The 20,045-nt window shown below is 39.8% G+C and overlaps 3 protein-coding genes across 7 annotated transcripts in view; all 3 read right to left on the bottom strand.

Annotated features, from left to right (window-relative positions):
- Positions 1-149: 149 nt before the first annotated feature.
- The window catches only part of LOC118270340 (aminopeptidase N), a 38,950-nt gene continuing 19,054 nt past the window's right edge, over positions 150-20,045 (bottom strand). For 3 of the 4 annotated variants that reach the window (XM_050698104.1, XM_050698105.1, XM_050698103.1), the window contains exons 3-19: positions 16,805-17,076; positions 15,653-15,811; positions 15,317-15,364; positions 14,808-14,970; positions 13,874-14,086; positions 13,372-13,581; positions 13,041-13,174; positions 12,449-12,647; positions 11,877-12,078; positions 6,461-6,623; positions 5,899-6,115; positions 5,105-5,214; positions 4,242-4,409; positions 3,469-3,612; positions 3,008-3,089; positions 2,488-2,633; positions 150-286 (exon numbers count right to left, since the gene is read on the bottom strand). In XM_050698104.1, coding sequence (XP_050554061.1) covers positions 169-286; positions 2,488-2,633; positions 3,008-3,089; positions 3,469-3,612; positions 4,242-4,409; positions 5,105-5,214; positions 5,899-6,115; positions 6,461-6,623; positions 11,877-12,078; positions 12,449-12,647; positions 13,041-13,174; positions 13,372-13,581; positions 13,874-14,086; positions 14,808-14,970; positions 15,317-15,364; positions 15,653-15,811; positions 16,805-17,076 — 2,748 coding nt within the window. In that variant the 3' untranslated portion in view covers positions 150-168. Of the gene's footprint in view, positions 287-1,087; positions 2,634-3,007; positions 3,090-3,468; positions 3,613-4,241; positions 4,410-5,104; positions 5,215-5,898; positions 6,116-6,460; positions 6,624-11,876; positions 12,079-12,448; positions 12,648-13,040; positions 13,175-13,371; positions 13,582-13,873; positions 14,087-14,807; positions 14,971-15,316; positions 15,365-15,652; positions 15,812-16,804; positions 17,077-20,045 lie in introns of those variants that run through there. The other variant, XM_050698106.1, reaches the window with a different exon arrangement.
- On the bottom strand, positions 6,849-8,551 carry LOC126911341 (uncharacterized). Its single transcript, XM_050698112.1, has one exon. The coding sequence runs from the start codon at positions 8,219-8,221 to the stop codon at positions 7,016-7,018; it is 1,206 nt and encodes a 401-aa protein (XP_050554069.1). The 5' UTR covers positions 8,222-8,551; the 3' UTR covers positions 6,849-7,015.
- On the bottom strand, positions 8,580-11,465 carry LOC118278462 (uncharacterized). 2 transcript variants are annotated; one of them, XM_050698109.1, is made up of 2 exons: positions 11,131-11,465; positions 8,580-10,567 (listed from the first exon to the last, which is right to left on the bottom strand). In XM_050698109.1, the coding sequence occupies exon 2, from the start codon at positions 10,542-10,544 to the stop codon at positions 8,580-8,582; it is 1,965 nt and encodes a 654-aa protein (XP_050554066.1). In that variant the 5' UTR covers positions 10,545-10,567; positions 11,131-11,465. The 2 variants fall into 2 exon arrangements, with proteins under 2 accessions (XP_050554066.1, XP_050554065.1); XM_050698108.1 differs by having other exon boundaries at positions 11,170-11,463.

The following is a 20,045-nucleotide window of genomic DNA, read 5'->3' as shown; positions in this document are numbered from 1 at the left end:
CGCGTTGGCATAAGGATTTTTATTGTTTTTCTTGTAAGAAGTTATGAACCATACAGTTTTTATCTTAATTTTCTTACTTTACTTCTAATTTGTATTATGATAATAAGACTTGTCCTGAGGGATATTACTAGTAAGGAATGAAACAACAGTTTCTGTAATAAAAAATTGCTAGTTTCTCATAAAATGCAGGTAAAGCGATATGAGCGCGGTGGAAATTTGTACATTGCACGAGATGGCAGCACTGGGCATGTTCAGGTTGGTGTGTGTTCTGTTGCGCTTGAGGGCCCTGAAATATGTTACACTAAGTAAATTACTTCTTTAATAAAAAGTAACTAGATGATCTCTCATAAAAATTATAATAAAATAAGTAGCTAAATTCGTTAATCCGGAGCTGCGGACAACGTAACAGGTTACCGGGACTCCGGCTCAAAGCAGGAGTAGGAACAAGGTGGTTTTTAGTTATTAAGAGTCTGACACTCCCTCGTCCAAGGCGGGATAAGTCATTGGATGATTTTCCCCCCTCCAAAAAAGCTAAATTACTTATGTTTATAAAGAGGTCTATATTGCCAGGATCGCTAGTGAGCGTTGGGTCTCCATAAATTATTAATGTGCAGTCATAACTACAGTGATTGTACTTTTAAGACCCCTCTTTTTTTTTCTTATTAAAACTTTGCCCCACATTAGGATTTTCTTCTGTGTCGTGGGTGCGTTTACAAACATACAAGTTCACATACACATCACGCCCAGACCCGGACAATCTGTGGTACACAAAGAGTTGTTCCGTGCGGGAATCGAACCCGCGACCCGTTGCACGGCAGCCAGTTGCCCAGCCGCCGCGCTAACCGTGCAGCCAAATCCTCTGGTGATAAGATTTTTGGCATATGAAACCTTTTCATTTTTTTTTCGAGTGATTCAGATAAAGCACCTACATATCTACTTGAGTAATTATTATTAAAAAAGTTGTGTCAAAATAATATTTCAAAAATAAAACAAAAAACAAAACTCACCATCGCTTGTCAGTCAACAAAAACAAAAGAGTGGACTGTCGAAAACGTAACAAAAATAAATGAAAATAAAACAAAACAAATAAATATAATAAAGACATTTATTTTTAATTGTATTTTTATGAAATAAGTAACGATTCATAAACTTGTACTGGACGGAGTTATTATACCATTAACAATACATAACTACACATTATGCCAACGGTATCCAATATCTACAAATTATTTAAATTAGAATTAAAACCACCATTATCATTGCCACAATTAAATAAAAAATTGAACAAATACATAATTCTTTAGATTTTTTCTATCAAGATTCATCTAAAACTTAAAATTAAATGCATAAATAATAACAAATAAAAACATACGAGGCTGATGGAAGAAATTTTAGTTTTGTCCACTGGTAACTAACGATTAAAGCCATTAAAATTATTAATTGGCAACACAAACACATAAAGCCAGAAGTTAATTTAAAAAAACAAAATGTGTGCACGGCAGAGCATCGCCAAGTCATAGAAAAAGTAAAAAATCTGTCAGCATTTGATTACTACAATAAAAAATTCAGACATGTTGAAAGGGCTTCCCCTCATTTGGATATTTATACTCTTACTGTCTGAAACATTGTCACAGTCTTTATTCCTATCACAATAAAGTCTATTTTCCGACGTAATACTCAAACGGCCTCAGCCGAGCTCTAGAAATGTTGTGTATCGCAAATATAGAACTCATGAAGCTAGGCTGTCCCTTCCATGGCGTCCCAGGCTGTCGGCGCGGACTAAAAATAAACTAAATGTTATAAAACTTGCTTCTAACTACCGTTTGTTCTACAATGCTAGTGATTGGCTGTTTTGTTCTACGTGTAGTTAAGTACCTACTCGACAGATCATAGAAATTAAACATTTCAAGTCAAATTATACTGATTCAAAATACTGTTGATAAATTGAAATATTCAATTTCTAAAATCATTTTTACATACAGTTTCATGGGCAAGCCGGATTAGGAAAAGGCCGTTTTTTATTTCATACAAAATTAATTCATTAAGGTATGTCGATTGTCGGTCAGCTATTTGTGAGAATTACTAATAAAGCGACACGCTACTTGCGAAGCTTTGATTTATTAAAATGTCAGCCACATTAAGTACATACAAATTACTACAATGCCTACTTATCTAGCTACTAGTCACTACTTACAAGCACTAGGACTCCTACGGACCAACTGGCCTCATTTGTTGCTAATTTCACGAGTTTTGTCAGGAGAATAGCTACCTACATAGAAACACGATTTTTGAAACCGACAAGGGGAAATTTGGACAGAAAATTTACAATTTGACAATCACAAAACACGATTTAGGGAAAAATGGGGAGATTTTATTCCAATTTCAGTTGCTGTGACTCCAGGATAATATTGTAGATGCGAAGGTTTAATGCCCGCAAACCTCTCGCTCGTTATTCCCCTGACAAACGGTGACGTATAAGCTCCTTACGTGGAAAACTCCCTGAGTTTATCGACGACATTCTTCCTATTCTTTGTGATCCAGTTGATGTTGACTTGAGCGTTCTCAATGGCTTGGTTCACAGCCAGCTTAGAGTCTACCAGGTACTGGGCGTTCTTTTCACGCCACTCCAGGAACTGTGGAGAAGTAATACACAATTTATTTATAAGACTTATGGACAAATACTCAAACGTCACTCAATTTTAAGACACTCTCAAAGATAGTTCTGTCTCTACAAATTCTTTATAAAAGACAGAAATAGAACGATATTTAAGTACAACTTAAAAATGTTTAGTGTTTCAGTATTTGGGCGTTAGCAGTTTTAACCTCTAGTCTGTCGGTATATGAGATACAATAGAAAACATATTGTTTCTCGCGTAGATCTACGTTCCGTCATACAACGGGTTAATATCGAGTTCAAATTGACGTAGCATCATGGTCTTTTAGACCTTCTTTGGGTGTAGATTGAATAGAAACTATTACAAAAATAGCCAAGTATCAGTTTACTCACCTCGTCCAGCTCTCTCTGGGTGGTGAACTGCTGCAGCAGTGTCTTGATCATTTCACCCATACGCCTGTACTGGCCCTTGAACCTGCAGAACAAATAATATTATTCACCACCAACCAAAAGATGCTTAACTTCAAGTTTGGGAGATAATCCAACGAATGGGCCGGCTCGACCGGAGTAATACCACGGCCTCACAGAAAACCGACGTGAAACAACGCTTGCGTTGTGTTTCGTTGTGTGAGTGAGGTTACCGGAGGCCCAATTCCCACCTTTCCAATCTTCCCCATCCCCATACCCGAACAACAACCCTTAAATTCCAAACTCCCAAAAAGCCGGTAACGCACTTGTAAAGCCTCTGGTGTTTCAAGTGTCCATGGGCGGCGGCGATTGCTTACCATCAGGTAATACGTCTGCTCGATTACCGGCATGTCTCATAAAAAAGAAATCTTTTATTTAACACTCACGTATTGTAAATCTCGTCGACCCTCGTGTAGATGAAGTCCTTGGCGACGTAGTATCCGACGGGCGACCTGATGATGTTCACGATCACGGGCAGTACATCCTGCTTGCGCACGCCAGACCCTTCTGTGACTGTCCATTCCAGGTACCTGTGTATAATCAGAGCTTGGATTACATTGCTCAAAGTTTGCTCTTCATGATGATAGTCAAATGTTGTTAGTAGATATCTCCTACGGTAATGGATGTATGCTTTGTGTTGCTTTGATCTTACGCACGATCTACTTTATGGGTGAAGAAGCGTAGATCATGTATTATTAGAATACAAGACGTTTTTTGACATAAGTTGTATGGAGTTTCTGTCAAAAATCAAGATAGATTTAAGATTCATATAGGTAACTAGCAAACCTGTTTTTCTGCGTTTCTCTTGAATTTTTCCTGAATTTTCCTTGCTATAAACCTAACGGAGCCCGAGACCTTTCCAACGAATGCAAACCGTGGAAATCGGTTGGTGCATTCTGGAGTTATAACGTCAGGAAGGAAAATCCGACTTATCTATACTAATATTATAAAGCTGAAGAGTTTGTCTGTTTGAACGCGCTAATCTCCGGAACTACTGGTCCGATTTGAATAATTCTTTTTATATTGGATAGCGCATTTATCGAGGAAGGTTATAGGCATATATAAAACATCACGCTACGATTAATAGGAACCGAGTAGAGCGGGTGAAACCGCGCGGAAGTAGCTAGTTTTTATATAATAGATGGTGTATGGTACTGACTGCGCGAGGATCCAGACGTCCTTGGAGCAGGTGAGCGCGGCGAGCAGCGCGGAGCGCGCGGCCGCCACGTTGGCGCGCTGCTCCCGCGCCAGCGCCCAGCGCCACTCCGCCACCGCGCCGCGCGACACGCCCACGCAGTACACCGTGCGACGCAGGTCCAGCGGGATGCTGCAACCAAAGCACAATATTATAACACCACATATTATACACGACATAGGCGTAGCCAGGTTTTAGTATCGGGAGGGGTACAAGAAAGTCGACCAAAAAAAAACGAACAATTTATGTAATAATATGTCATAAACAGATTCATAGGTAGTCATAGAGACCTTTGCCAAACAGGGGATGTACTAAGCTAACTAGAAAAATAACGCTCTGTAATGTCTAGGCACGCATTTTTCGGGAGGGGTTTGAACCCCCTGGCTACGCCTATGATACACAAATATGATTACATTTTCATATGAACACAGCCTCAAAAAACAGCGAGGGGAAACGAATCTCCTCACGCCCCAGACAGTTATGAGAGACATTCTGAGCGATGGGGATCGCGAAATTGGCTCAGCGGCGTTAACCGCGTAATGATCGCGCAATACTGCTCATAACTATGAGACCCTAGCTTGAAACTAGTCAAGTTACTTCGTCAAACAGCACCACTGCTGAGCTGAGGCTAGGTATACCTAGTTTAGTTGGTCAGACTATGACCTCTGAGTTTGTTTCGGCATTTCTTCTCAGAGTAGTCGGATAGGAAATGCCGGCCTCATCTAGCTACTTAAAATATTGACGTGTAAAAGTGTTATTTTATAATCTATTTACAGAAATAAATATCATTTATCATTTATTATCATTTATCACTGCAGTTTACTCACGGGTTGTTCTCGTCCGGCTTCTCAGTGTCCATCCACTGCTTGTAGAGCTGGATGGCGTTCTCCTCGCAGCCAGGGACCTTCATACGGCACGCCCACGAGCTTATTGTCGCCTGGTAATAATAACCATATAAGTTTTTAAACTGACATGGTCACTAACACTATTATTAGAACTTATTACGGGATATTTACCATGTTTATTAATTTTCGGATGGCGCGAATGTTTTCGGCGCCATGATCACGGATTAACTCATTCAGTTAATCCGTGGTCATGGCTTCGCTTGCATGGATTCGCTTGCAACAGTGCCGAAATATCGGAAACTCATCAAAATTAATAAACATGGTAAATATCCCGTAATAAGTACTAATAATAATAATTTTGATTGATTTGGACGCAAACAGAAACGTGAGGAAGTTCTTTATAGAAAAATTACTACACATTTTCTGCTACTGCGACTCTTGTAATATAAACCAGGATCAGTACAGTACAGCATACAGTAGCCACCAATCGAAAAAATATCGAAACTGATACTGACTTAATAATTCGTCATCACCAAAATTACGACTCGACAAAGGTAGCCATGAAAAGCCACGAAAATCTATACTAATATTATAAAGCTGAAGAGTTTGTTTGTTTGTTTGTTTGTTTGAACGCGGTAATCTCCAGAACTACTGGTTTGATTTGAATAATTATTTTTGTGTTCATCACGCTATGAGCAATAGGAGCCGAGCAGAGCGGGTGAAACCGCGCGGAAGTAGCTAGTAAATAATAATGATGAGCCTATATTTCTACTGACCTGCATCTTGACGCTGTTCAGGTCGTGTCCGTTGATGATCTTCTTGGTGGCGAGTCCTCCCGACCTCTCGTAGATCTCGCCGATGAGCTTCCTCACAAACTTCTGGAAGGCGCCGTAGTCCGGAGACCGTTTCAGCACGTTCTCGATCTGCATCAACCCTCGGAGGCCGGTGTACAGAGGGAGGTACTCCGTCTCATGTTGGAGGTAGGAGGCTAAGCTGTAGACGTACAATATAAACACACGTTTAATATAATGCTTTTAGGAAAAGGAAAGAAAAGGGAGTTTACGTTGTGGTAATGTGTAATGCCCGCCCACCGCGAACGTGTCAACCAATGTCAGAGCGACATTGGCGCAGTGTCGTGAACGAGTGCGAGTGCGAGTGTGGGCGTGTGCGGTAGACCCAACGGATGATATTAATAACCGACCTGAATCGAAAGATTTTGCATTGGGTTTTTAAGACATGTGCGATCCAATAAACTGAATAACTTTCGGCCGTAAGAAGATGGTGTAAGAAGAAAAAATTCCACCAAGTTCCTTGAAGTAGTGCAGTTAAGATACTTACTTGAGTGCGGTGGAGTAATCGAGGTGGTTGGTCCAGGCGAGTGCGAAGGCATCAGACAGGAGTTGAACCCTGCCCAGCAGCGGCACGCGCGTGTAGTCGTTGGACTTCAGCGCGTTGGACAACAGCTGCCAGTTGCGAGGGTCATAGTTCACGCGGTATGGAGCTGGGGAAGGAAGATTAGACTTAATTACAATAAAGTTAAAGTTTTAATTCAATTATTCACTATCTTTGATCACTTCATTGTTTAAGTCAAAAGGTTTCTGTTTAAATACCCAGTTGTTCAAATTCTCATTGAATTATTGGTCAAACTGACGCAAGTGTAGAGGAATATGAGGTCTTGCAGGAATAAAAGAACTGTAGAAGTACTCAAACAACGGAGAGATATAATTTTGGTGTTAACAGTGCAAATGATGAAAAGCAAGTGACGACATAACGTGCATTAATATGCTTCCTTAAAATTACGAGCCTAAATAGGCCGTTGGAAAGGTTGCTATGAAGCAACGGCTAGGCGCTTCAACATGCCCCCGGGCGTTGAAAGCAACGGTTTCAACCAAATTAATCCGAAGACACCGGCAGCGGGCAGATCCTGTTAAATGCGCGTCGAACAACTCCGGTGGATGTCTTTATATCAGCTACTCGAGAGATGCCATCCTTCCCTGGGTAGACAGCCACAATCCGTCCCAAGCTCCACTTCAAAGGAGGAAGGTTATCTTCCTTTATCACGACCAATGTGTTCACTCGTAATGCATCCTTCGAGGAACGCCACTTGGTCCGCAGCTGTAATTCTGCAACGTACTCTTTACTCCATCTATGCCAGAAATGCTGACGCAGCTGCTCAATGCGTTGAAAGCGAGATAGGCGGTTGGCAGAGTAATCGCTGAAGTCAGGTTGCTTTAAGGAAGTGAGAGGTCGCCCAACAAGAAAATGTCCTGGCGTGAGCGGACTGTAATCGGCAGGATCGGAAGATAATGGCGTCAGTGGACGAGAATTCAGGACGGCTTCAATTTTAGTTAATGCGGTGTAAAGCTCTTCAAATGTCAAATTACAATTTCCCAACACTCGATTAAGGTGGTACTTTGTTGACTTTACACCTGCCTCCCAGAGTCCTCCGAAATGTGGGGTATACGCGGGTATAAAATGAAATCTGATTCCATCTTTCGCTGCATCCTCACTTAATGACGAACTAGTCGATTTTAAAAACTTGGATAGTTCGTTGTATGCACCGACAAATGAGGTACCGTTGTCAGAAAAGATATCAACGGGTTTTCCTCTACGAGCAATAAATCGATGCAAAGCCAGTAAGTAACTTTTACTAGTTAAGTCGCCAACAAGTTCCAAATGAATGGCTTTAGTAGTGAAACATATAAAAATGGCAATGTACACCTTTACCAGCCTGCATCCACGGCCTTGACGACTGGCACACAAGATAGGGCCGGCGTAATCAACGCCCGTACTCTCGAAGGGATAACCTGGACGAAGCCGTTCTTGCGGTAAGTTACCCATAATAGGTGCGACCACCTTACCCTTCATGCGCCGACACAGAACGCACTTATGATAACAAGCCTTCGCCAAGTTGCGGCCCCCTATCGGCCAATAAGATTCCCTTATCGATGCTAATAATAATTGTGGGCCAGCGTGCATAAGCCTTTTATGCTCAAAACAAAATAATAATTTGGTAAATTGATGAGTGGACTGTAATAAACAAGGATGTTTTTTATTATATAAAAATTCAGAATTATCGAGACGTCCTCCTACTCGCATTATATTTTTGTCATCTAAATAAACATTAAATTTTAAAAGGACGCTCTTCTGAGGTAAGCTCTTTTTATTTAAAAGTAGTTCATACTCGGGAAATGATTCGTACTGACACCTACGAATGACAACAGTGAGTGCATCTTCTAACTCATCCTGTGTCAAATAATTAGTTTTAGGATACTGCTTCTGACATGACTTAATAAATCTTAACACGTAAGCTACAGAGCGTATAAGCCGTGAATAATTGGAAAACCGGTTAAATTCAATTAATGCCTCACCTTTAGATTCTAATAAAACTGCATTTAACGATATATTAGGTCGAGTCTCCGGTAACGTCTCTGAACATTTGACTTGAGTCCACCACTCAGACCGATCGATCCAGTCGTAAATCTGGTCTAATGTTTTCCAAGTCAGTATTATTGTCAGAAACAGTTTTAGAAAAATTGCATTTTAAATCACTACATAACAATGAAATAGAATTCTGACTAATTGGACCGGAAACTATCCACCCTAAACTGGTTTCATACAAAACTGGTTTTCCGGTACCTAACTTTATTTTGTGTGATCCTAACAAATCCCAAAAGAGATCAGCACCGATGAGAATATCTACCTCAGCGGGCTTGCAAAACGTAGGATCTGCTAAAGTTATATTTAGCGGAATATTTAATGTCGAGTAATTAACTTCGCGGCACGGAACATTACTTGTAATGTATGGCAAAACAAAACAATTAAGGTCGAAAGTAATACTATCGTCCATCGATGTTATCCTTACACGACTCAATTTACCTGCGTGCGACGTAACATTATTTATACCAAGTATACATTTGTTTACTTGCGTTGTTGCTAACTTCAATTGTCTGCATAACCGGTCTGTGATGAATGACGATGTGCTGCCGCTATCGAGAACCGCGCGAGCGACGTGCACTACACCATTGTTGTCCCGCAGTTTGACCTGTGCGGTGGACAACAACACATCACGCTGCTTATGATCACGGGATGATGCAATGTTTGCTGACAATGCTACGTTACTCGTGTCCGTGGAAGCAGACGGTACAGATGAAGATGGTGACGAGTTATTTGAATTACCGTTAACTGTATTGACTTCAGTGCATTTATTATCGGTGTGAACTAGTGTATTATGCCTGCGCTTGCATAGTTTACAACCTGGTTTTTTACATTTATTGGCATAATGACCGGACCGAAAGCAGTTAAAACAAATCTTAAAGGTGGGCAGTAGTTTGAATCGAGCGTCATTGCTGAGTGCGAGAAACTGTGGACAATTATTTAGCGAATGATCTCTGTTACAATTAGGACACACTTTGCGAGACATTTCGTCGTTATTGACACTGTAATTAAGAGACTGTGTAGCTACCATAGATTTTATCTTAGGACATGATTTATTAGATGTTTGGGAACAATTATTGCGTGATAATTCTAAGGTCTCAATAAGGTCAGCTCGATCACGCAGGAATTTTATGAAATCTTCAAACGTTATAGGGCTGTCCTTATCTATCCTACCTTTGTACTCTTCCCACTCGCGATAGGTCTTTTGATCAAGCTTGCGAGTCATAATATAAATCAATAACGTGTCCCACTGCTTAACAGGCTCACCTAACGACTCTAATGCTCGTAAGTCTTTATTTATCAAATCAATTAGAGATTTTAATGCAACAGAAGACTCCTTTATGATGCTTTCAATATTAAATAAAGCAGACACATGATTTTGTATGAGTAATCTTTTGTTATCAAATCGATCACATAACAACTGCCATGCCACAGAATAATTACTCGAAGAAAACTCAATAGAATTAATAACTACCGCTGCTGACCCTTCAAGAGATGCTCTCAAGTAGTGAAATTTATTAATTTCGTCAATGCTATCATTGCAATGAACGAGACTACTAAAGGTGTCACGGAATTCTAGCCAATTCGTATATAAACCGCTGAACTTAGGTAACTGGATTGTTGGCAACTTAACTGGCTTATGCACATTAGTGTGACTACCCTTACAACTTTCCATCGACTCATTATCTTTATTATAGTCGCTTATAATATTCTGTGCCCTGGACAAGGATTTATAATAAAGAGACTCAAAATCAGAACGTTCGGAAAATTGTAATTTAATGTCCTCGACAAGGCATTCCAGACGTAACTGTACCTCATCATACTGCTCATACAACGACTCCATCTTGCCTATGCGCAACTGCAGCTCAGCCATGTCACAATTGGTTAGGGTTCTGTCCTTGAGTGAATCCAGAAAGGTAACGAAAGCAGTCAATCGACCTTTAAAGCTTCCTCGCTTCTTAACTAATTCCCTTTCCTCGGACATACTGGGAGACAAGTGTATTCAACCTGGAATTGATACAGGAATACTATTTAAATATGAACAATATGTACCTAAGACGCGTCTAAAGGCTTTATAATTTGTACAGTTAACAATACTAAGCCAACAACAAACACAATGTAACATCAATTAAACTAACTATGATTTAACGTTCGATAACTTTAAGTTATAGTTAATGATGCAATATGTTCAGTTACCTACAATGTTATGTTATAAACCTTTTCTACAAACCAATTAACGAAGCAAATAAATTAATAAACACTATTGAAACTAACTCGATATAACATTAAGTTAATTGAACAAAACAATGACTTGCATATCTAACACTCAAAAACAATACGAATAATTATGTCTAGGTACCTGCTAACATTAAAAATAACTATGTGAATTAGTTACAGTTTTGTATAAATAAAGTTTAAATGATGTAGCAAATAAGCTAACTATATTATAATAAATATAAATTTAAACTTTTACTGTTACATAAATACTAATCACAATGTAACAAAGTACCAAATGATTTTCAATCTAACACAATGCACTAATGTAATATAATACTAATAAATACACTAACCTGTGATATTTCTTAACGATTTAGTTTTATTTATATTACCTGAGTGTTGGGTGATGATATTAATAGAATAAATGCAATACACCGCAATTAAATTGCTTGATTTCAGTCCAACTAATTGTCCTGCAAAAAACCTGCAAGTCACGCCGGCTAATTGACGATCCTTAATTATTCCTTTCTTCAATTTTAACCGCTGATCTTCATATATCCGGTTCGAATGGACCATGTAGAGGAATATGAGGTCTTGCAGGAATAAAAGAACTGTAGAAGTACTCAAACAACGGAGAGATATAATTTTGGTGTTAACAGTGCAAATGATGAAAAGCAAGTGACGACATAACGTGCATTAATATGCTTCCTTAAAATTACGAGCCTAAATAGGCCGTTGGAAAGGTTGCTATGAAGCAAGGGCTAGGCGCTTCAACAGCAAGTTTGAAGTGGAACTGGGCTGGTAAAGTTAGCTGGATATCAGATAAACGGTTGGCGCAATTCACTACTGAATGGAGTCCACTCAACATCCCTTGAACATTCTTGACACCTCCTATAAGGATTGGCTGCAGAAAACTTTGCGCAGAAAGTAGTGGAAGGAGAGTAGATAGGCTTTTGTGCGGCTGATATGTCATGAATAAATGAATACTGAAATTTGACACCTTCTAAGGATTGGCCGCAGAAGACTTTTGCGCAGAGAGTAGTGGAAGGAGAATATAGGCCTTTGTGAAAACGCGGCTGACTTTTTTGTAGATGCTTACCGATCATATCATGGTTGAACAGCAGCCACTGGTCCCGCTCGGCTCCATGTTCGAACCGGTGCAGCGAGGTGAGGCCCTGGTTGGCGGCCAGCCACCGCAGCGCGGGCGGCGCGCCCCGGGTCTCCGGCTCGCACACCACGCTCAGGGGCACCCACCATGAGGTCAATGAGGTCGAGCGCGCCGCCAGGGATAGGTAGCGACGCTGTGGCATTACACAAAATTCTTAAACACGTTTTAGGCCATGGGGGTCACCGGTGCCTGACGTTATCGGAGGGCTTACCTTCCATAACCAAACAACTTTCTTAAATCTTTGGGTACCAATACAAAGTGTTAAAGAAGACAGTAGAAAAACGAAACCAGGGTTATCCCAGTGCGTTTAGTTGTTGACTTTGACAAAATAACAGGAATTGAACGAAACAAAATTATAATTTTATTAGTCTATTTACAAAAAGCTATTCTGATTTAAATATAAGATAAGATGATTTAGATTGAAAGGATTCTCGTTATTACACTGAATACTCAAGTTTATACACACTAGTAATTAGTTAAGTATCATAGATGACACTCCCCACCTGCGACACAGTGAGGGACTTGTCCTCGTAATCCCTGGTGACAGTGAGGATGGGGTACCCAGTCTGCGTGGTCCAGGTGTCCATGATATCCTTGACGGTCACGTTGCCCGGCAGCACTCCGTACTTCTTGCTGACCGCCGTCAGTTCGCGCCAGAGGTCGTCCTGTTCCGCGTTGTCGTAGGAATACTTGCGAAGGTAGCTGGTGGAGGAAGATAGGTTGGTTGGTGAATTTTATAGTTTTGTGGCTATTTGGAACTGGCGATATAAGTGTTCTCTTTTTAAGCATCGAGGCTCTAGATTTTCGACAGTAATACGTACGCCTGTACGCAGTTTAGTGATCGCATACGTTACTGTCAGACAAGAAGTAATTTTAGATTTATATTTCTTAAGTTCGTTATATTCAAGCCATATTCAACAAGTAATTTTTTAGCTTGTTTGTAAGTAAGTAAGTATTTTTAATCTATTTGCGTTTATAGCCTTGGACATTCTCAATAACAGCAATAGAATACATTTTTTCGGGTTATGGCACCAAAGTGAATTACGTGACATTTTCACATCTTTGATAATAAATAAGTATCTTCAAAACCCTCACTTGTTAATGGCCTTCCTGAAGACTTCATCTCCTAAGAACATGGTCATCATCCTGATGAGGGTGGATCCCTTTTGGTAGGAGATGTCATCGAAGATCTCTGAGATACGCTTGGGGTCATCGATAGGGACTGACACCTGAAAATATAAACATGAGGTCACTTTTTATGAGTATGATTCCAAACCTAAAATCCGCCAAAATCCAAATCCCCAAAAGGCCAGCAAGTCCTCTACGGCTCTGGAGTCTACTCGTTTACCCTATCGCTTAAAAAATAGTCAAAAGCCCGTGACAATGCTGAAATATTATTTTAACACGGAATATATTATACACTTACGGGATGTGAAGACTCAAGAGAATCCAAGTTCAGGATGAGCAGCATATCATTGACAGCGGAGCTCTTGTCTGCGTTCCACGTCGGTTCCACGTGGTTCACCGCGACAGTGGCTGCGAAGGTCGCGAAACCCTCGTTCAGCCAGAGGTCTGACCACCACTTCATGGTGACCAGGTTTCCGAACCACTGGTGGGCCAGCTCGTGGGCTATTACCTGAGGATAGGAAGTTGTTTATTTAATTTTCACAGCTTTTAAAGTCTTATTATTGATGTCTACAAATCTGAGTCGAATTCCAAAATGGCCTATGGTAGTTTTGATAAAGTCATTTATTGGGAAAATCGGGACTGTTTCCATTTTTTGGTAGGTAATAATTTCATTCCCTATTAACTTATCTGCTATTTATGAATTGATACATTTCCAAAAACACGTAATATTGTCCACCAGCTAATAGAAACGTAACAGACAGACATTGTAAACAAATTCTAACTAAAACAAACACACTTACAGTAGCAACTCTCTCCTTGTTCAAGAAGGAAGATTGCTTCTCATCATACAGCAGGTCCTTCTCCCTGTAAGTGATGAGGCCCCAGTTCTCCATGGCGCCTGACGCGAAGTCTGGAATGGCGATCATGTCTTGCTTGGGCAGCGGGTAGCTCAGGTTGAACCATTGCTCGAAGTACGTCAGGGCTTTGGGACCAGTTGTCGAGGCGTATGCAGTCTGTGGGTGAAAGAAGAATAAGATTACATGACGAAAGATTAAGAGTTAGATGATTTAAAAAAAAACTAAAAAACGATGTCAAAGACACTTCACGAGGAAGTTGTTTTCGAAGGTCCTAGCTTGGTCCTCGCATGGAGCAAGCAAGACTTGTTTTTACGAAATTCTCAATAGCACGAAATCTAATACACATGAAACATTATACTAAGAAGTTATACGAATATATATGTCGGCGCAACCACATCAACTATTCAGAGAAAGTAGAATAAGCTTGGTTAATTCACTTGATTGTCCTAAAAATCAGTTTATTAATCATCAGTTGATTATTTTAAGTTTAATACGATGTAAAATTAACGTTATCATTGTAATTTCAATACTTAACCTAAAACTTGTAAGCACGTGCTCGTGCGCCGAGTCCTATAAATACGCCCGCACTGTAGGCAATCGGGGCAGTTGCACTCCGATCGCCGTACAGTACGGACCTCTCTGGGAGTTGAATAAACTAAGTTTACAGTACTCGTGAAGTTTTTCTAAGCCCCAAAATGGGTGACCATCGTGAGAACAACAACTGTGACGTCAGCAATGATGACGTCACACTTTTTCAAAACACCACGTAGATTTCTCCTTCGTCATATAGGTACATTCCATCTCATCAAAAAAATATAACAGTCTTGTTTTATAACAACCCAAAATATACTTTTAAAAAATCTGTGAATCAACTGACCTGGTCCAATGCATCAGGTCGTGCCCATATCCTGAACTTAGTATTCGAGAGATCCGAGGGGCTCTGGACGAAGGAGAATTTGGAGACCACGAAGGCCAGCAGGTAGGTGGACATAGCCACCGACTTCTCATACGAGTCCCATACGAAATCAGACTTGGGTTTCCTGGAAGATAAAATGTATTTTAATAACCTGCCTAGACCCTACCTGTTAATAGAATTCTTAAGTCTCTATGTATACATATATCTATTAGTAAATTACTCGCTACTAGATAGATTTTTTTTACTATGAATATCGATTGTCTCTTTTTTTAGACTAGCCCGCCACTACCTCCCATACCACTGCAACTCCTGTGAGCCAGGATCTACAGTAGATACAACCATGAAAACACCGGAACACTGAAGTCCGGCGTGTCCCAGGGACATGAATGACTGTCTTGGATCCCGCAACGAAATAAATCAGAAGATATTGTTAGAGGAGAAGAAAAGAAAATGATAGTTTGACTACTTACTTGAATTTCTTTTCAATTTGACTCCATGGCCAGTGGTCCTCGAGGGCACTGGAAGAAAATACATTATTTAAAATATACCATTTGCGACTGTGACTTCTTCCTTCTCGAAAGATCCTTTTTTTATTCCAAATAAACCATCTACTTAGGTACTTTTGAAACGTCAACAAAGAAAGAAATAAACAATAGTCTGTCAGTCTGTCCGTCAGTGAAGCTAGGTGCTCGTTCCAAAGTGAAGCTTCGAATGGAGAAGAACGAGTAAGAAACTCCATTCGTTCCTCTTTTAAAAAATCCGATCCGAAAAGTTTATGAGTTAATCCTGTATAAATTGAAACTTACTTTTCTGAAACAGAGTTCTCGAGAGGCATGTTGGAAATGGCAGTGTAGTCCTTGTGATGGCCAATGACGATGGAGTAGGTTGCTTTGTACATCGGCTCGTCGAAGCAAGGGAACGCCTTGCGAGCGGAGATCGCCTCGAACTGCGTTGTAATCAGGTATCTGTGGGAGAAACGTACATTAATTGAGTAAAACGGTAATTTTGTAGGGTCGTAAAATACATTGTATATAACTGGATAGGATAAGCTCTTAGTTGTTGCGTCGTGTAACTCGAAGATGGGATCCTTAGTTAGTTCTAAAACCTGGGTTTTGATAAGTCCTTTCGCTTAAATATCTATATAATAAAAATAAATTGCAGTTCATTAGTTTCGCTAAAAGTCGAAATCGGCTGCACCGATTTGGCTATTTTTGGTCTTGAATTATTTGTGGATGTCTAGAAAATCTTTAAGAGGTGAGAATGGTTGAGGCGGTACGAAGTAAATATGATAAAGTGGCAAAGATAATAAAGGTTTTTTGTTGGTAGATAATACATAATTATTTTTGGTTTCTCCAGGAAAATACTCGGGTTTTTTTCGAGAAACAAAATACAAAGGATCTTGAACCACAAGACATTGGTGTGTACCAATGTAAACCACAGGAAGGAAACAGATTCATTAGTAAACATAACACCAGTAACTAAGGTATCCTTTATCCTTGTAGGTACAGTGTATATTGGCTTAATGCCAAGGCAACACCTTGGCCTCTACACTCACAAAATATATTGCAACATGGATTTATTGACATAAAGCCTGAGTTATTTGTAGTTATAACACCACCAATGCAAATAGCCGCAGACTAGAGCTGTTGGAGACAATTCACCCAAACTGAACCCGATCCAGAGTAATACCAGGATGATCACGATCTTCAGTCATAGAGGAACGACCAGAGACCAGAGAGCGAAAGAAAATGATATACCCTGGTGAAAAGTGTGGGTAGTAGGTGCATATCTGCCTATCCTTTCGAAAATTGAAAGACGTTAGTTGATGCTTATGAATACGAGCCTCTAGCATGGCTTGAAACGAGTCGAGTTCCTCGTCAAACTGTTATATGAGTAAGCCGATAACATAATAATTAATGACATTAGTTAATTTAAAATATTCTTGAAAGTACACTCACTCTTTCTTCTTGGTCATCTGATCGACATAGGTACTGATGTAGGCCCCATCGAGTCCATGCTTGATGTTGCCGTAGAACGGTATGGTGAGGGTGTAGTTCTCATCCTGCTGCAGCTCCTGGTCCAGGGTGATGGTCATCAGGCTGTAGGTGTCATTGACCTTGTACCCCGTCACCTTGTGGGATGGTGTATCACCCGAGCGGATGATAGGGTCCGCGATCAAAATGTCATTTGCGTGAAGGACTATTTTCGACGTCGCCTTTTTCACGTTTAGCTGTGGATAAAAGAATAATGGTTAATAGATACCAGGGCCTTATAGAAAACCCGTGTCAAACCTAATTGAGGTCCAATCCTATCTCCAATGGCTTTTTTTAACGGGGAGAAAATCGTCCAATGACTTCTTTCGCTTTGAGCGAGGTAATAGGGAGTGTCAGACTCTTACTGATTAAAACCGTTCTTATTCCATCTTTTCAACCCGGATACCCGGTATACCCGCTAGGTAGTTTGTAGCTCTCTCCAAAGGCTAGCAACGCGTTTCCATCTCTCTTCAAAGGCTAGCAACGCACCTCCAACTTCTCTGGTCGCAAATAACTATGTGCGACGCTAAAATTGCTTACCATCAGGTGATCCAGCTTGTTTACCCATCTCATTATAAAGTTCATTTAGTTTATTTGTGTCCTTAAGTACTTTTTTTTTCAGGGAGAAAATCGTCCAATGACTTCTTTCGCTTTGAGCGAGGTAATAGGGAGTGTCAGACTCTTACTGATTAAAAACCACCCTGTTTCTACTCCTGCTTTTCGACCCGGATCCCCAGTAAACCCATTAGGTAGTCCGCAGCTCTCTCCAAAGGCTAGCAACATACCTCCAATTTCTCTGTGTTGTGTTGCGGATATGTGTGTGACGCTCATTGCTTACCATCAGATGATCCAACTTGTTTAGCCATCTCACAAAAAAGTTCATTTAGTTAATTTGTGTGTTTACCTCCTTAAGTACTAGACTAGTAAGTGTAGCTATAATCACGACTGCGGTGACATGTCGAAATAAGTAGGTAAGTTGCAGTTACATGATGCATGAAATCACGTCTTATTTCGTACATAGATAGTTACAGTTCTTTAGAGGTGGTCTTGAAACCGATCTATGATAAGGAAGGACATTTAGGTTATTTATTTATTGTTTCTAGGAATAAATTTGAACGAAATTGCAAGTCAGCAAATAAAAAAATATTCCCCTATAGGATAGGATGTTTGAGTTTTTAGTCTTGAGTTCAATTCCCGACTTTTTCTGTATATCATTCCAAAATAACGGCGGTCAAGTGCTTCTGAGATTACATAACCTGCTTAATTTCGTAATTTGACTGCTTAAATCCATATAGCATGACTTAAAATTGTCAAATAATTGAATATAATCAATGTAACTTGATGTAACTTGTACAAGATACTTTGCTGATGTTAAAATAATCGTTTAGAACGGCCAGGCAAGGCACGGGTCACTGCGAAACAGCCTTCCAAACATAGACAAGCCTTGACCAACAGATTTCTCTATGGCAAATTAAAAAAACTGAATAACAAAAATAACTACTTTTTACAACCTGTCGCCAACTATACAAATAACGGTTATTTCGTTTATTTATTATAAATAACGTTATCGTAATCTATTGTTATGTTTTGAAAGTGTGTTGCGTCAGTACTTAGACCGAACTTGTCAAGGCTGGCCTGACATGCCTAAATATAAACTTATGAAGGTTTTTATGACTGTGCCTTATAGGACACACATTATAGGATAATAAATTGTCGATATAGATACCTATATTAAGTATTTTAACGTTCTGTATGTTTCTTTAATCTGTGAAACTTTAGCAAGGCTTGGTTTTGATTGTGATCCCTGTGCCAGGCGAAGTCTTGGTCTTCTATCATCTTTGGTAATTTCATTACTTTTTAGTACGCGTACGGCGCTTCGTGTTTCGCATCTTAAAGAGCCATCAGGATATGTGGTGGCACATATGGGGTGCAGTAGGGCTGATGCCTGATCCGGAGCAGCGGACCACCTAGCTAGGGTCTACCGGGGCTCCGGTTCGAAAAGTAGGAGTAGGAACGGGGTGGTTTTTAGTCGGTAAGGGTCTGACACTATGATACTAACGTTTAATGTCTGAGGAGAGAGAAAATACACGCATTATACCAATTGTCTATAGAGTTGCAAAAAGCTACTTCTATGTACGGCTACTCGATTCTATTGACTTTAGACATATTTGAAATCATACAAGTACCTAACCAGTAACTAAAATGTATATTATTAATCCCTTTACTCAATTATAAATACTCAATCTTCTCAGTTTAATTCCTATCCAAACAATACACGCAAAAATCCCCCCTCCCGAAGCGATTCCAATTAATTTCCTTTATCAAATCGAACCTTGACCTGCCACTGACAATACACATCACACAGTTATCACAAATTCATAACCGATAAAAAGAACATTAATACAGAGTGATTGTCTATGGAAGTAGTTTCCCGACACAAGTGGCTGTTGTTTACTCGCTGATGACGTCATCACTGTGTCATCCAGTTGATTGGATGAGGGGATGTTAGGGGCGGTATATTAATGGGAATATTTTGATATTGACAGCGTTTCTGAAATGTTGGAAACTAGTTTGGGAGCGCTGTTTTTTCCGGAATAAATGTCAAACTATTTTATCGTAGTTCGTTTGTGTATCGTCATGGAGATGTATACAATGTGATAGGGGTGAGACTTCTAACCCGTTAAGGCTCAGTACTACATCAAATTTTATCGCCAAAAATAATAATATGGGGGTTGAACCCCTAATTGAAAATGTTGAAAAATAGTGATTTTTTCGGTAAAAACAATTCACAAATGATTTTTTTCTCACCAAAACATTATCAAACATATGAAAAAAGTAATGAATTAGTAAGCCAAGGTTATTAGCTACCGTTTGTCGTTTTTTTTTGTTTCTACGACGCATACCACCTTTGATATCAAAAAAAGTAAAAAAAATATTAAAATAGCCATAATTTTTAGGGGGAGGGGATTCGACCCCTTCGACCCCCGACTTTTGTCGATAAAATTAGATGTAGAACTCAGCCTTAACGGGTTAGAAGTCTCGCCCCTATCACATTGTATATATAGAAAATGACATATTAATTTATTTCAATATGATTGGAAGAAAACACCAGAGAGAGACTGAATTCGTCTGATAGAGGACGCTGGAAGAGGAAACATGGGATTGA

This window comes from Spodoptera frugiperda, chromosome 13 (genome assembly GCF_023101765.2).
Source record: "Spodoptera frugiperda isolate SF20-4 chromosome 13, AGI-APGP_CSIRO_Sfru_2.0, whole genome shotgun sequence".
In the NCBI taxonomy this organism is placed as follows: domain Eukaryota; kingdom Metazoa; phylum Arthropoda; class Insecta; order Lepidoptera; family Noctuidae; genus Spodoptera; species Spodoptera frugiperda.
Note: the sequence above shows the minus strand (reverse complement) of the source record. Positions and strands in the feature narration are given on the sequence as shown.

Coding starts and splice junctions, on each gene's coding strand:
- LOC118278462 (XM_050698109.1), bottom strand. CDS start 10,544: ATGTCCGAGGAAAGGGAATTAGTTAAGAAGCGAGGAAGCTTTAAAGGT.
- LOC126911341 (XM_050698112.1), bottom strand. CDS start 8,221: ATGCGAGTAGGAGGACGTCTCGATAATTCTGAATTTTTATATAATAAA.